The sequence below is a fragment of the Ictalurus punctatus genome, chromosome 22 (assembly GCF_001660625.3).
Source record: "Ictalurus punctatus breed USDA103 chromosome 22, Coco_2.0, whole genome shotgun sequence".
NCBI lineage: Eukaryota > Metazoa > Chordata > Actinopteri > Siluriformes > Ictaluridae > Ictalurus > Ictalurus punctatus.
The window spans coordinates 18,154,013-18,168,796 of NC_030437.2; the positions used below are offsets into that span (position 1 = coordinate 18,154,013).

The following is a 14,784-nucleotide window of genomic DNA, read 5'->3' on the forward strand; positions in this document are numbered from 1 at the left end:
AATCCATCGCAGGGCACACGCACATACCCATTCATACACTACGGACACACCAATCAGCCTACCGTGCATGTCTTTGGACTGGGGGAGGAAACTGGAGTAGCCGGAGGAAACCCCCGCAGCACGGGGAGAACATGCAAACTCCACACACACAGGGCCCCGGTGGGAATCGACAGGGCCACATGCCACCACCGCACACACAGGGTCGCGGTGGGAATCGAACCCCCGACCCTGGAAGTGTGAGGCGAACGCGCTAACCACTAAGTCACCGTGTGCCCTTGCTTAGTTTATATTATATTATATATATTATAGTAAAGAAGAACGTATTGAAATCGCTCTCAGGGTCGGACCGGGAAGCTGTCGCAAGGTCGCGATGGACTTTAACAGGAAACATGGCGAGCATATTACACACGATTTACACGCTGTCTCCGAACTCGTTAACTAATTCGAAGAGACCGGGAGCGTCGAGGACCGACCGAGAAGAAGTGGACGTCCACTGACGAAGGCACACACATAGAGCCTTATGTATGTATGGAGACTTTTGGGACACCCTGTATATTAAATTTGTTGTTGCAAAATTGCAACTGTACTTCTGACTATAAAAAAAAAAAAGTAAGGTCTTCCCTCGACTCACATTAGTGTATGAAATTCATATTCTAATACATTTGCAATCTTCTAAACGGCATACAGGCGAACGCCCGTGAAAACAAAGATCAGTCTTCCTTCCTACATTTCCGTGAAACACAAACCTTTCACATTTCCTTTTCATTTAGACATTGTTACATTCCACGACGTTAAACGTAACTGTAAACGGATAGAAAGAATGATCTATTGTTCATTAATAAATCGAAATATTGACATTGGTAATTTGATTATTTTCCTCTAACAGCACGACACCGTGTGTTTTATTCCTTGCATATTAATCTGTGGAATTTTGTTTTCACAGTGGTCCGATTTGAAAATGGGTCTGAATTAAAAATAGGGATATACAAACCCCACCTGTCACATTCTCTCATGAAAATTACCCTGACACATGCCCAGGGTGATCCCACTGAGGGGCTGAAAACTTCGCTTCTGCTTAGTCATTGTCATAGCTTTCCTGCCAAACCAAATTTCACAGTTAATTAACTAGCATGCGGCTCCTGCTTGCAGTTGTCGTGATCTCTGTAGCATGCTAATGATCACCGCTAAGTGACAAAGCTCATCTCGGTGTTAGCCGGAGATCACATTGGACATCGTACCTCATCCTTCAGCTATTTGCCGTTTTCCCTTCAACATCTATAAATATCTCTAAATTAGCATCAATAGCAACAGTGTGGCAACCACGCTGCTCGCTCTCAGTCACCAACACCATAAATTCTCCTCTCTTAGAATCAGCAGAGCTGCTCGGGATGTGCTAAAAGGCCCGATGAGGCGTATATAAGGAGGCGACAGGAAGTCCGCAAGCAGCACTCTGCCTCAGATGTGAAGAGGTTCAAACAAACCTACACTTTTATCATGGAGGACACAGCCACCAAGTCTGCAGTCATGAAGGATGAGACCCAGAAGTGCCGTGACGCTCTCTCGGACCCTCCAGGTTACGGCTGGCAGCCCAGTCTGCTCTACAACCAGCACTTTGGCCTTCCTCCTTTCCTTGACTTCAGAGATCTGAGCTGGATGGAGAGCGTTTTTAGGAAGCTACGGACCTCCTCGTGGCCCGGATACACCCAAGCATCTGGATTTGCCCCGAAGATCCACAGAGAGGTGGGCGGAGGTGTTTCCGAGGTGTCGGCCCGGCAGAGCAGATGGACCGTGAGTCTGGACGTGAATCATTTCGCTCCGTCCGAGGTTACGGTGAGAACGCACGGTGGCTTCCTGGAAATTGAAGGTCAGTATAAATGAACGCTCTCTCGGAATTATTCCGTGAGTTTTCATGAATGCGAATGGCTGATGTAGATGTTTCCTTGCCACAGGAAAACATGACGAGAGACAAGACGATCATGGCTACATATCAAGATGTTTCCTCAGGAAGTACAAGTGAGTCCCGAGGCTGTGGTTTGCAAACTCAGTATCAATGTAAATACAGATGTCAGTGTCGATCATGAGATGCATCTGACTTTGCACCAGGCTTCCGGCTGGAATCGAAGCGGAGAGTATACGCTCCTTCGTGACTGGAGATGGAGTTCTTACCATTGAAGCTATGTTACCCAACATTGCACCACCGGCTGATGTCACAATCCCGGTCCAGGCAGGTTCTTCTTTATCTTATCGTGGAGTTTAAAACATCTATGTTGTTCTGTCTAAAACCTGGTAAAAATCGTGACCTGTTCAGTGTTCAGGTGTTTGAGAAAACCTCATATAACGTGGCTATTTAGTGCATTACTGTACACAGATACAATATATATAAATATATAGGCTCCTTATTGGATATATAATGCACTAGGAGTGATTATCAACCAAATGGAGTAGAGTATTGGTGCTTTATTTTTCCTATACATCCTACATAGGGGTAAAGATGGAGCTGAATCCCAAATGATTTCCGATTATATATATATAGCACACTGTTTAGACTATAGAAGGCATTATTTCTAACGATATGTGCGTTTTTATATATAGAAAGAGTAGAGCGAGACCAGAGATAACCCAGAAAGACCCCAGAGAGTGTCCGGGTGTTTGGAAAAGTAACGCACAAAGACAATACGCTCTGAAATTGCGAGCGTTGCAATTATTAGCTACCGCGACTGTCCGAATAACCAGCAGTGATTAAACAGAGCTGTGTTTATCCCATGGAGGAACTGCTGCCCTTTTCCCCCCGACAGGTTTCTCTCCAGCACCTGTTTGAAAAAATTATCATTTTTTCAAACAAATATATTTCACCATCGACCTTCTGTTTCGTTTTTGTTTGCCTCAGGTGGAGATAGAGGCACCGGGTTTGGAAGACCTAAAGCAAGACGCGGTCATTCCTCCTCCTGCAGAAAAGCCCGAAGGCGACACTGTAGGCGCTGATGAGAGGATTCATCACACAAACGGCCAACCTGATGCTCCGGAACGTGTGGAGAGAGGAGAGGAAGCCATCACGAGCCAGCAAGATGGAGAAAGGAGGGAGGAAGAGATTGTAGATGTTGCTGTAAGTGACTTGAAGAGTTTTTTCTTTATTCTATATGTATTATTTGTACATTTAAGCATGGTACTCAAGAATGGTACTTAATTTATAATCAAGTGCCATTACCTGTGTTAGCTAGATAGCTAACCTAGACATCAAATGTTAGCATAGATGTAAATGGGCAGGCTAATTATATAAACTAGCCATGGTGATCATGTGTTACATCTACAGCACAATAAGGTTGACTGGACTTAATTGGTGGCTGATCGTTGTGAAAAGGCTACGAAAAAGACGTGAACATTTAACATTTAGCTGACTGTCTTCTTCTTGATAGCATCCATAAATATGTCTATTCCTTATTATTATTATTATTATCATTATATTATTATTATTAGGATTCAGCTGGAGCCACAGAGGAGGTGCTGGATTCAAAACCCGAGGCTTCCGAAGCTCCAGACACGGTGACATCTGAGAGGGAATCTGAGATCCAGGGAAAGGAAGCAGAGGTGGAAGGAGATCTGCCGAGCGCTGAGGGTGAGGGAGAACCTCCCGTCTCTGAGAGAACTCAGGAGGAGATCCCGTCTAAGCTGGACGTCAAGGACAAACAGGCTGTGGAGGAAGTGGAGCAAATCAAGTAGACGAAGACGACCGCTCGGAGAGATTGATAAAAGTCCGCCGCTCATCCTTAATTCAGCCGATTCATTAATCAGCGTTACCCGAGAGGCAGTTTGCTGTAACACGTAACTTTGACGCGCTAATAAAACCAGAGCACCCGAATGTGTGATTCCTTTATTTTTCATTCCTGCGTAAACACACCTGATTTAACACTCATTATCTGATTTAACACTCATTACCCCCCCCCGCCCCTTTTGCAAGATGTCTTTAAAACACATTAAAAATACAGACTTCTGAATATATCCCCCTTTTTTATTAATAATAACATTACATTACAATAGGAATTGAGTGTGTGTGTGTGTGCGGTTGTCTGAGAGTGAGAAAGAAAAAACATACTAGTGGGAGGGATGGGCACACCAAATTGTTGAGGCCCCCCAGGCGCCCCCTGGCGGCCATCAAGGGGGCGGCGGCCTCCACGTTGAAAACCACTGCTCTAGAGTATTTTCAAACTTAACTCACCAAGTTTCACGTTGGATAAAACTGCACACTGAAGTTCCTCAGCACTCCGACAGGCAGTAGTATTGTTTCGACTTTTGTTTTCACTCCTTCAAACGGTTATTTATCAGATATAATTATAATTTCCTTTTCCTTAAAATCTCCTTTTCTCTCCTCGCTTTGGCTGTGTGTGCGCCTGCGCAGTAAAAAAAAAAACTCTCCCGCTGTCACCTGTCAATCAAGGCGGGATCTACGTGTAGAATGGTGTTAATTGGTCGAAATTATCTACATGAAGCATTTTAACTGGTCCAAATAACGTATTTGAAAGTATAGTGGTTCACATTCTGCTTTATTTTTAATGAACCTATATCGTTTTAAATTCGGTTTAAAATATTTATCTATATACATTTCCTAGTGGGCTACAGAAAGTATTTGATTCGTATATTAATCACAAATAACTTATAAAGTTTAAAAGTTATAAGGATTTTATTTTTGGAATATTGGATAGTGCACGGATTTAGCATTTGATATATATCTATATATATATCAATATATATATATCAATATATATATATATATATATATATATATATAGAACCCCCCCAGACTTTCCCACATCTACAGCACACACAATATGATCAAGTTATTTAAACGAGTTTATAATTAATAATTCATTTACAATACGTTTCTCTTTAAGTGTTGGTCACTTCCAGGGCCTAATCGTTGTATTCTCTGTGGTAATTCAATAAAAACAATCAGTAGCGTCAGAAGATAAAACAATTTCCTGTCTGCGATTATTAATCTCAAGTCTTTTACATGAGTAAAAGACCTGTTTGTTGTTTTTATGAATTCAATGCTTTCAATATGTAAAAATGCCGATCAGGGGTTAAAATCATGAGAACACTGTTGCTAGGTAACAAACGGCAAGCGTAAGCTAGCTAGGAAACCGAGGCTCAGGAATTAGCTAGCTACTACATAGCAGTCATGTTTGTTATATTGTACGATTTCTAGGAGTAATTGCAGCGGAAACGAGGCAGAGCTGTCAGGAACATCAACATTTCACACAGAAATGGCGTTTAATTGCTGAGAAAAGACTCCGTAATGCTACTACATACACTTAGCTTTGACTTCAACGCAAGCTGCCATATTGAGAAACATGACCCTTTAAGCTGACGGTTTAAAATGGTGCTGAGGAACACCTGAGGGATAATTAGTGAATCTGAATGTAAAATGGGAAAAGCGTTCGGCGAGTTTAACTTGGGTCAAGTTTAAATATAAATCCTTTTAATCTTAAATTAGAGGGAAAAAATATTAGAGAGAAAAAAAGTGCTCAGCTGGTGTTAGATCAACTCGCACCTCATAACTAGCAATCGAAAAATGAAGTAAGTACTGAGTAAACGTTGGACAATGATTACTTAAAACATATACATTATTTTATACATATCATTACTCCTGACTGACATGTACTTTTTATTCGTTTATAGTTATATTTAACTTTCTGGAATGTCTGCAGTACAAGTCGGTTATAGCGCTATAGTTTTCTGAACTCGTAAAACATAAAGTCGCAGCTTTAAACGCTGACTGTTACAAAGCACTGACACTGGAGACTCCTTCCATAAATGTTCGATAAATATCTCCTCGAAATACACCCCCCCTCCCCCCCACCCCCCAAAACATGAAAGTATACACACAAAATGAATAAGAAAAACCCTTTTTGTAAGACATTTTATTGTATAGAATTTCTCAGTATGAGTTACAAACAATATATTTACACCCGATGAAGTATCAAGAAGAAGAAAAAAAAAACAAAAAAAACAAACAAAACACCAAATGATAAAATAGTGTCTCCACTAAGGATAGATCAATTGCGGATAAATTAAAAGGATAACAATTTGTAATATGTTTAGTTACAAAACACACTGCATCTCCAAGAGAAAACTTGTATCTCCCAAATGCTCACAAGAGCTGGTTTTCATAAAATATAACACTCAAACAGATCTCTCTCTCTCTCTCTCTCTGTCCACACACACACACACACACACACACACACACACACACACACACAATTTAGGGTGTAGAGTACATTTATTCCTGGAATCGCACTTTGCTGATCCTCCTCCATAAACCACACATGTAGACTTCGCTAATTGAATTTTACTGTTGATTCGTTTCTACAGAATTTGCTTCGAACCACCGTACAACCCGTTTCCAACCCGTTCCTACACAGAATGTTCTCTCCATGGTTCCTTGTAGGCTATTAAACTAACTCTCAAAGGCAAGAATGAAGAATGAAGAAAACTCCTGTAAAATCCTCACCGTTAGCTTGCCGCTAGCAGCCTCCTGATTGTTACCTCAGGAAAACGCTGAGGTAACATCAAACATCAACTCTTATATCTTATATTATAAATCTGGCATATCTTCACTTAAAGTTAGCCAGCTGGTTAAAGTTAGCACAGGAAGTTACTTCAAGCTTGCTAACTTCGTTATCTAAAGCGGAAAATGATAGCAAACGTCCACGTTAGCTGTCGTTTGTACCACCTTCTTTTTTTTAAATTTTTTTTTTATTTTACCTCCTTTTCACTTCAGATTTTAATGAACAGAAATGCTATTGCTAATCCATTACTGCCAAGTTCATTCTTATGTTCTTATAAAATAACTTGGATGCTAATTTATTTAGCTAGCGGTAACATTCAGCGTGGATACAGTTAGCATCATCAAAGACACTGGTATTAGATTATCAGCTGAAACCCAATTTTGCAAGAAGTCTAATCTATTGAGGGGTCCAAGAAAATGAGATCAAAGAAAATTAGCTGTTTTGTTGAATATTCTGGAGCAAAAAAAAAAAACATGATTTAAACCCACCACACGTCTGTGGACAGACTGAAAAAACATGCATTTGTTCCAAGCAATCCATTCACATCTCTGTAACCCACATTAGCATAACTTATTTAACTTCATATTTAGCTCATGATTGGTTTTCAGGATGTCTTTGAGACAAATTTAAAATTAAAACCTCACCTTTGGTCAGTTGTTCATTAGCCCATTAGCCAACGGCAGGAAAAAGCTGAGGTAATGTGCTGGTGTTATATATTCACTCACAACGCTAACTTAGCCAGCTGGATAAATCTAGCACTGGAAGATGTTGCTAGCAAGCTAACTTTAATAACAAGATAGCGAGGAGCAACAAGATGTCATTTAATCTGCACCATGCCCTCGATACAATATCATTTATTCCAAACAATCGCTTCAAGCCTTTTTACCCCAGATTAGCATAACGGCTGGGTGATGTATAGTCTTTGTTTCCAAATGTTTGGTTTTATTATTATTATTATTATTATTATTATTATTATTATTATTATTATTGTTATTATTATTATGATGTCTTAGCCACAAATTTAAAATGAAACCAACAGCATAAAAAAGCTGAGGTAATGTGCCTGTATTATATGTTGACTGAGAATGCTACCTTAGTCAGCTGGATAAAGCTAGCACAGGATGTTATTGTTAGCTAGCTAGTTTACTAGCAAGGTTGGAAAGAGTGAGATGTTATTTAACCCCATGGTAACGGACACACTGAAGAAAACACACTCACTACGCCGTCATTTCTTCCAAATAATCCCTTCAATCCCTCTCATCCCAGATTAGCATAAAGTTTTGATGACGTTTAGCTTATTTGTTTCCAAATGTTTCGTTTTCAGGCCCAAATTTAGATTGTTTATTTTTTGTTCACAGACGATGCTAACTGGCTGGCACAGGAGCACACTGCTAGCAAGGTAACTTAGCAACAAGGAGGAGTAACACGAGGTCGTTTAACCGCACCACACCCTCGCTACGCCATTAATCCCTTACACCCGAAATTAGTATAATGTTTTAGTGATAGTCTTAGCCACAAACGTTTGGTTTTCAGAAAGTTTTAGCCATACATTTACATTAAATGACATTTCAAGTTGGAAATTGCAGTAAGAATTTCGTACAAAAATCACATCCCCACACCCACCGGCTCGGAGGAGTGGACATTTAAGCCGTGGTAGGTTCCTGCTGTTCCTCCATGTACTCGGCCGGAGCCTCGTTACTGTACAGGTAATATGGAGGGGTCTGTCTCGCCTCGATGATCAGCACTCCCTCAGGAGAAAGAGATGCAAACACCGTGAGTGGGTCCACATCCACAGGGATCCTACACGACATGAGAGAGAGAGAGAGAGAGAGAGAGAGAGAGAGAGAGAGAGAGAGAGAGAGTCGTTAGCTGTCAGTCAGGACGTTTTAGCCGTAGCATGTCATGTTTATGGAAATTTAACAACAAAACAATACACACAATTTACACAATACACAGTTTCCATTTCTATGCTTCTCTCAGTTTATTTTTTTGTTGTCCTCGTCTTCCTGTCTTTTTCTCCTTGTTCTGCAATTCTTTTCTATCTTCATTTTCGCCTTTTCTTTCTTTCCTAGTATTCTCTCCTTTCTTCTCTTAGTTTCTTTGTCCGTTTCCTTTTCTCTTCCATTTCTCACTTTTCCTCATTTCTTTCTCTCACTCTATTCTCTTTATTCTCCCAATTTCTCCAGTTTATCTTTCTCCTTCACTTCCTTCTTTCTACTTCGTTTCTATTTATTTCCTGCCCTTGTCTATCGCTTTCATTTAAATTCCCTTTTTCTTTCTTTCATTTTTTTTTAACTTACTTTCCTTATCAGTTATATTTTAATCAGTTTTTTCCCCCTCTTCATTTCCCCACCTCTTTATTTCTCCCAGTGCACATGGTGAAATACATCGTACGCTACATTTACAGCGTAGTATCTCAGAACTGAAATATCCGAGATTGACTTATCGATTAGCTCTTCTGTTTTTCCTTGTTAAGCTCCGCTCTTTTATAGGATTAATAAATCTGCACATGATAACCAGTGACTAAGATGTTCCACCCTGACCTTCGTGCTAGTTTGGGGAAACGTCACTGAGACTCACAGTGTGTGTTATTAATCTGTTCTTCACACAGGCGGATGGGAGGATGACCATTCCTGATTTCATCATTTTGCACTGTGTGTGTGTGTGTGTGTGTGTGTGTGTGTGTGTGTGTGTGTGTGTGTGTGTGTGTGTGTGTGCGCGTGAGAGAGAGAGAGCGAGCGAGCGAGCGAAATGCAGGTGTTGAGTTCGGAAATAGAGTCTGCTCCTAATCACTACAAATCATCAGCTGATGTGAGGATTATCACCTGAAATCTCCATCTGCAAACTGGAGTAATCATTTTAATGAGAGAGAGAGAGAGAGAGAGAGAGAGAGAGAGAGTGAGAGAACATAGAAGAAAGTGAAAGAGAAAAGAAAAAAGAAAATGACAAAAGTAAACATGAGAGACAGAAAGAGAGAGAGTGAGAGAGTGAGAAATAAAATGGAGAAAGACAAAAGGACAGCGAATGAGAGAAGTAAAGAAATGAGAGAGAGAGAGAGAGAGAGAGAGAGAGAGAGAGAGAGAGAGAGAGAGAGAATAACAAGCAGGAAATGAAAGAATGAGTGACAATAAAACAGTGACAAAGAAATGAAGAGAAAGGAAAGAGAAAGAAAAAGAAAATGACATAGAAGGCAAGATAGAGAGTGAGACAGTAAAAGACAAAGACAAAATGGGGAGAGAGAGAGAGAGAGAGAGAGAGAGAGAGAGAGAGAATAATGGAGCAGAAAAAGAGTGTGTGACGGAGTGAAACAGCAGGGAAAGACAGATAAAGAGAGTGAGACATGGAAAGAAAGAGAAGGACAGAGAAAAGAAAGAAATAATAAGAGAGGGAGAGAGAACACAGAAGAAAGTGAAAGAAAAATTAAAAAAGAAAATGACAAAAAAAAGCACGAGAGACAGAAAGAGAGAGAGTGAGAAATAAAAACAGAAAGACTAAGGACAGGGAATGAGAGACGGAAAGAAATAATGAGTGTGAGAGAGAGAATAATGGAGCAGAAAAAGAGTGTGTGGAGTGAGACAGCAGGGAAAGACAGATAAAGAGAGTGAGACAGAGAAAGAAAGAGAAGGACAGAGAAAACAAAGAAATAATAAGAGAAGGTGAGAGAGAGAGAGGGAGGACTGGTTGGTAGAGTTATATATATATATATATATATATATATATATATATATATATATATATATATATATATATATATATATATATATATATATATATATATATATATATATATATATATATATATGTGTGTGTGTGTGTGTGTGTGTGTGTGTGTGTGTGCGTGTGTTTGGGAAAGGGTGGTACACGCTATAAACATGAATGTGCAGTGATGTCATTGACAGATCCCCCTCCCCAAACTCCTCTCCTATTGTAACTTTCCAGAATGGGAGGTGCGGAACATTCTAGAGCCTTCAGGGACAGTTCAGGAATGCTACAGTGTGCTAAAGCTAACAGCGTGTGCAGTCGTTACAATGAGTTCAATAATACACCGGATGAACTGAGACACACTCGCAAAAAAAAAAAAAAAAAAAAGTTTGCATTTATGTATATCACGTCAAAATCCTTTCAACAATCCTGTCAGATTAGCTCATTATAGATCGCTAGCATTAGCAGTAAAAATGATGAACTTGACATAAAAATCCTGTCATTAGTTAATTAGTTAATGCTACTGTTAGCATTGAAGATGATCAATCTGAATAACTCCGACATACAAATCCTCTCAGAAATCCTGTCAGGTTAGCATTTTGCTAGCTCTCTAGCTAGCTTTAGCAGTAAAAAAAAAATATTTAAAAAAAATTCATGAACATACAGTATGTCACGTCAAAGTTTTAGAAATCCTGTCAGATTAGCTCATCATTGATAGCTAGCATTAGCAGTAAAGATGATGAACTTGACATAAAACCCATGATATTAGTAAATACTAGCGCTTGTTAGGGTTAGATCATGAACTTTATAAACCATGATGTCAAATCCTCTCAAAAATCCTGTCAGTTAGCATTTGTTAGCTGTCGCTCTAGCTTCAGCAGTGAAAATTCTACACATTTATGTTTGTTTGTTTTTTTTTTTTACTTCAAAATCTTAGGAATCCTGTGAGATTAGCTCAACACAGATTATCAGGAAAAATGATGAACTTTATGAACTTTAAGGTCATAAATTCCTCTGAGAAATCCTGTCAGGTTAGCATCTGTTAGCTAACCGGCAAGAGTATACAAAACATCTTTACAAATCTGACTCTCAGAAATCTTGTGACGTTACCTCGCTAAACTCATGCTAGCAATATGGCTAATGTTAGCGGTATAAATTATGAATATTTATGAACTTATCTTTTTAGAAATCCTGTCAAGTTAGCTGTGTTAGACGGGTAGATAGCATTAGCATCTACGTTTACGAATGTTATCTAGGTGTTATCTAGCACACACACACACACACACACACACACACACACACACACATATACAGCTTCCTTCTTCCGGTAAGATAAAATAGATAAAATATATAATAATGTCTAATGTATTGTGATTTATTCAAGTGCACTACACACTAAAACACAGAGACAGTGAGAACAGAGCCTCTCTCTCACTCTCACACACACACCCTCACACACCAGTTCTCTGACCCAATAAGGTAGCGAAGGCGAGTGTGTGGACTGTAATATAAACATTGGTGTTAGTTCAGGAGTCACTCGCCATTTAATTAACATCACGCTGCTACAGTGCGCTAACACCAGTATGTGTCCTCTCACGCGCACACACACTCCAGCAGTCCAACAGAGTGTGTTTCCTCAGCATGAACACACACTGCATACACTCCAACAGTGTGTTTTTCTCCAGGAGAAATTATATAAACACTTTTACCTCAGGTGTTTATACTGAGGTCATTTCCTGTATGTTGTAGGTGAACAGATATAGAACAGTTAGTTACGGTCCAGTAATGTGATTGGTCGAGAGTGCTGATATTCAGTATTCAGTATTTTCGGTATATTCACATTTCACTGTGTGTACCACGCCGCTGGTCTGTGTTCGCTTCGTGAAACTCCACTCCTAGCAGTAGTTTGCTATACGACATTTACTACGGACCGTCAGTCAGTCTGCGTGTTACCATGGCAACACGCAACACTCTATAAAGCTGTTGCTTCTTTGGAAACTATTTCCGTTGGCGGAGCAAAAAGACGCGGAATATTTTGCCATATAGTGTGTAAAATGTCAGTTATTTGATATTGATATAAATTTGTAACATAACATTCGGACACTCGCGATGGCGCTGTTTAACCCACAGCCGAGTCGCAGCCGAGATAAAGCCGAGTCGCAGCCAAGACAGCCGAGTCGATATTCACTACGACAGCGCTGGCAATTATTTTATATTTTATACGATACAAAATGGTTTGTGGCTTCTAGCTATAATCAAATTTCATTCATAATTAATAAGTAAAATGCCTCCTTTCTTTCTTTACAGTGTTCATGTCATAACCGTCTCACTGTCTTTTCTTCCTTTCATTCCTCCTTATTTCTTACTTTCTTACATTTCTATTGTGTTTTAATTTCGCTCTCTCACTGTCTCTTACTTCTTTACCTTTTCCCCCTCACTCCCTTTCTTTCTTTCCTTTAGTTTTTATTTCTCTTTCTGACTGTCTTTCTTTACCTTTTTCCTCACTCCTTTTCTTTCTTTCATTTTTTTTGTCTTTTTTCCTTTCTTTCTTCTTAGCCATCCTTCCTTTCATTTTTATTTTGTATTTCTTTCTGACTTTTTACCTGCTGCCTTTTTTTCTTTCTTTTCTTTATTAATTTTTTACTTGTTACTTGCATTTTTTTTTTATTGTGACTTTCTTCTTCTGGCCGCATTTGTCCTCCTTTTCTTTCTTTCTTTCACTGAAAATTGATCAATTTTAAAATTTCGATTGGAAATTGATATATTTCCGTAAAGCTGCTTTGTGAACTGAGTTGAATTTCTCACTGTCTTCATTCTATTGTCCTCTCAAGTTTTTTTTTTTTTTTTTTTTTTTACAGGCTTTTTTCCTTTTTCTTGTCCCCTGTTCCAACTCCTTTCCTTTCTGTCTGTCTATCTTTCTTTTTAGCTATCCCTTCTTTCATTTTGTATTTCTTATTGACTTTTTGCTTGTTGCGTTTCTTTCTTTCCATTAGTTTTTATTTCTTTCTTTACCTTTTTCCTCACTCCTTTTCTTTCTTTTAGTTTTTTATTTTTCCTTTCTTTGTATTTCTTTCCATTTTATTTTTTACTTTTTGCCTTTCTTTCTCCCTTTGTCTTTTCAATGTGGCTTTCTCAATTTATCACAGCGTGGTAAAGTTTTTTCTCTCCCTCTCCATGGCAGTAGAGTTGTTTTTCTGAGTGAGTGTGTGTGTGTGTGTGTGTGTGTGTGTGTGTGAGATAAATGATCTCAGCGTTAAGGGCTGCAGGCGTCGGTGCAGTCTGTTTACCTCCGGCAAGAAGTTTTCATTATCATTTCATCTCTCGTATCGATCCTGTAAGACTGCCAACTGCTGAGAGAAACTCTCTCTCTCTCACACTCACACTCACACTCACACACACACACACACATACAGAGGACAGAGAGAGAAATAATGGAAAGAAAGAAAGCGAAAAGTAAAAGATAGATGGAGTAGCAGAAAGACAGAACGGGAGGGAAAGAAGAAGCAGAAATGCTAAATGGAGAACAGAGAGAAGTGAGCAGACGGACAGACGGACAGGCAGACAGACGGACAGACGGGTCATCACACAGGAATACGCCTCCATATTGTGAAATAAACTTCTCCTTACAGAAAACTTCACGTATCGTCGTTTTTAAATCCGTTTATGTGCAGAGTCCGCCACGCAAGTCCCTATGAATGAGCTGTTACCATAGAAACGTAAACTTATCAGAACAAGTGCATTCGTATAAACCTGCGATTTACTATCAGAGAGTTTTCCAGCTATTAAACAAAGGTCAGAGGTCACCAGGACCCTAAACTCAGTATGAGGGTAAAACCAGGTGCACACTAACCCAAGCGTTGAGACAGAAGAGTGATCTAAAATAGACGCAGGGTATTTATAGATCTGTTGTGAGGACTGGGCGAGTCTGCTGTCACGCCATGGGACGTTAGTGGACCTACAGCTGAATATGCTCACATCTCCTGCACTTTATCTGGAACTTCAGTGAGCAAGTCTTCTTACTTTATAATCAGAGAGTTATGTTCATATCAGGGTTATTGTCTTTAATACATAAAAGATTGTAGATATGATACGATACCATGTGACATGGTGTTACAGTTGCATTTATATAGCACTGTTCTAGAAACTCTGTAAACGCTTTACATGGGGGGGGGGGGGGGGGGGGGGGTCTTCTCAACCACCACTAGTGTGTAGAATCCACCTGGATGACGTGACGGCAGCCATAGTGCGCCAGAACGCCCACCAGATATTAGTAGAGAGGAGAGAGCAATTCAGAGATGGACATGTGATATGATATGATACCGTGTGATATGATATGATACCGTGTGATATGATACCGTGTGAAACGATACCGTGTGATATATGATACCGTGTGATATATGATACCGTGTGATATGATACCGTGTGATGTTATACCATGTGATATGACACCGTGTGATACGATACCGTGTGATATGATACGATATGATACGATACCGTGTGATATGATATGAACAATACC

General features: G+C 39.6%; 3 protein-coding genes across 4 annotated transcripts in view; 1 reads left to right on the forward strand and 2 right to left on the reverse strand.

Moving 5' to 3' along the window:
* The window catches only part of LOC108255941 (coiled-coil domain-containing protein 60), a 43,040-nt gene extending 38,405 nt beyond the window's left edge, over positions 1-4,635 (reverse strand). Inside the window, exon 1 of the mRNA XM_053674672.1 lies at positions 4,214-4,635. The gene's annotated coding sequence lies outside the window, so the exon portion shown is untranslated. The remainder of the gene's footprint in view (positions 1-4,213) is intronic.
* Positions 390-3,856, forward strand: si:dkey-1k23.3 (heat shock protein 67B1). The gene is made up of 6 exons (XM_017451339.2): positions 390-488; positions 1,369-1,864; positions 1,950-2,013; positions 2,104-2,224; positions 2,888-3,103; positions 3,475-3,856. The coding sequence occupies exons 1-6, from the start codon at positions 390-392 to the stop codon at positions 3,715-3,717; spliced, it is 1,239 nt and encodes a 412-aa protein (XP_017306828.1). The 3' UTR covers positions 3,718-3,856.
* A 1,249-nt stretch (positions 4,636-5,884) lies between the features above and the next one.
* Positions 5,885-14,784, reverse strand: part of hspb8 (heat shock protein b8) — a 12,376-nt gene continuing 3,476 nt past the window's right edge. For both annotated transcript variants that reach the window (XM_017452326.3, XM_017452325.3), the window contains one exon: positions 5,885-8,363. In XM_017452326.3, the coding sequence (XP_017307815.1) occupies positions 8,207-8,363 (157 nt within the window). In that variant the 3' untranslated portion in view covers positions 5,885-8,206. The remainder of the gene's footprint in view (positions 8,364-14,784) is intronic.

Coding starts and splice junctions, on each gene's coding strand:
- si:dkey-1k23.3 (XM_017451339.2), top strand. CDS start 390: ATGGCGAGCATATTACACACGATTTACACGCTGTCTCCGAACTCGTTA. Junction 2,225..2,887: donor ATGTCACAATCCCGGTCCAG/GCAGGTTCTTCT, acceptor TGTTTGCCTCAG/GTGGAGATAGAGGCACCGGG. Junction 3,104..3,474: donor AAGAGATTGTAGATGTTGCT/GTAAGTGACTTG, acceptor TATTATTATTAG/GATTCAGCTGGAGCCACAGA.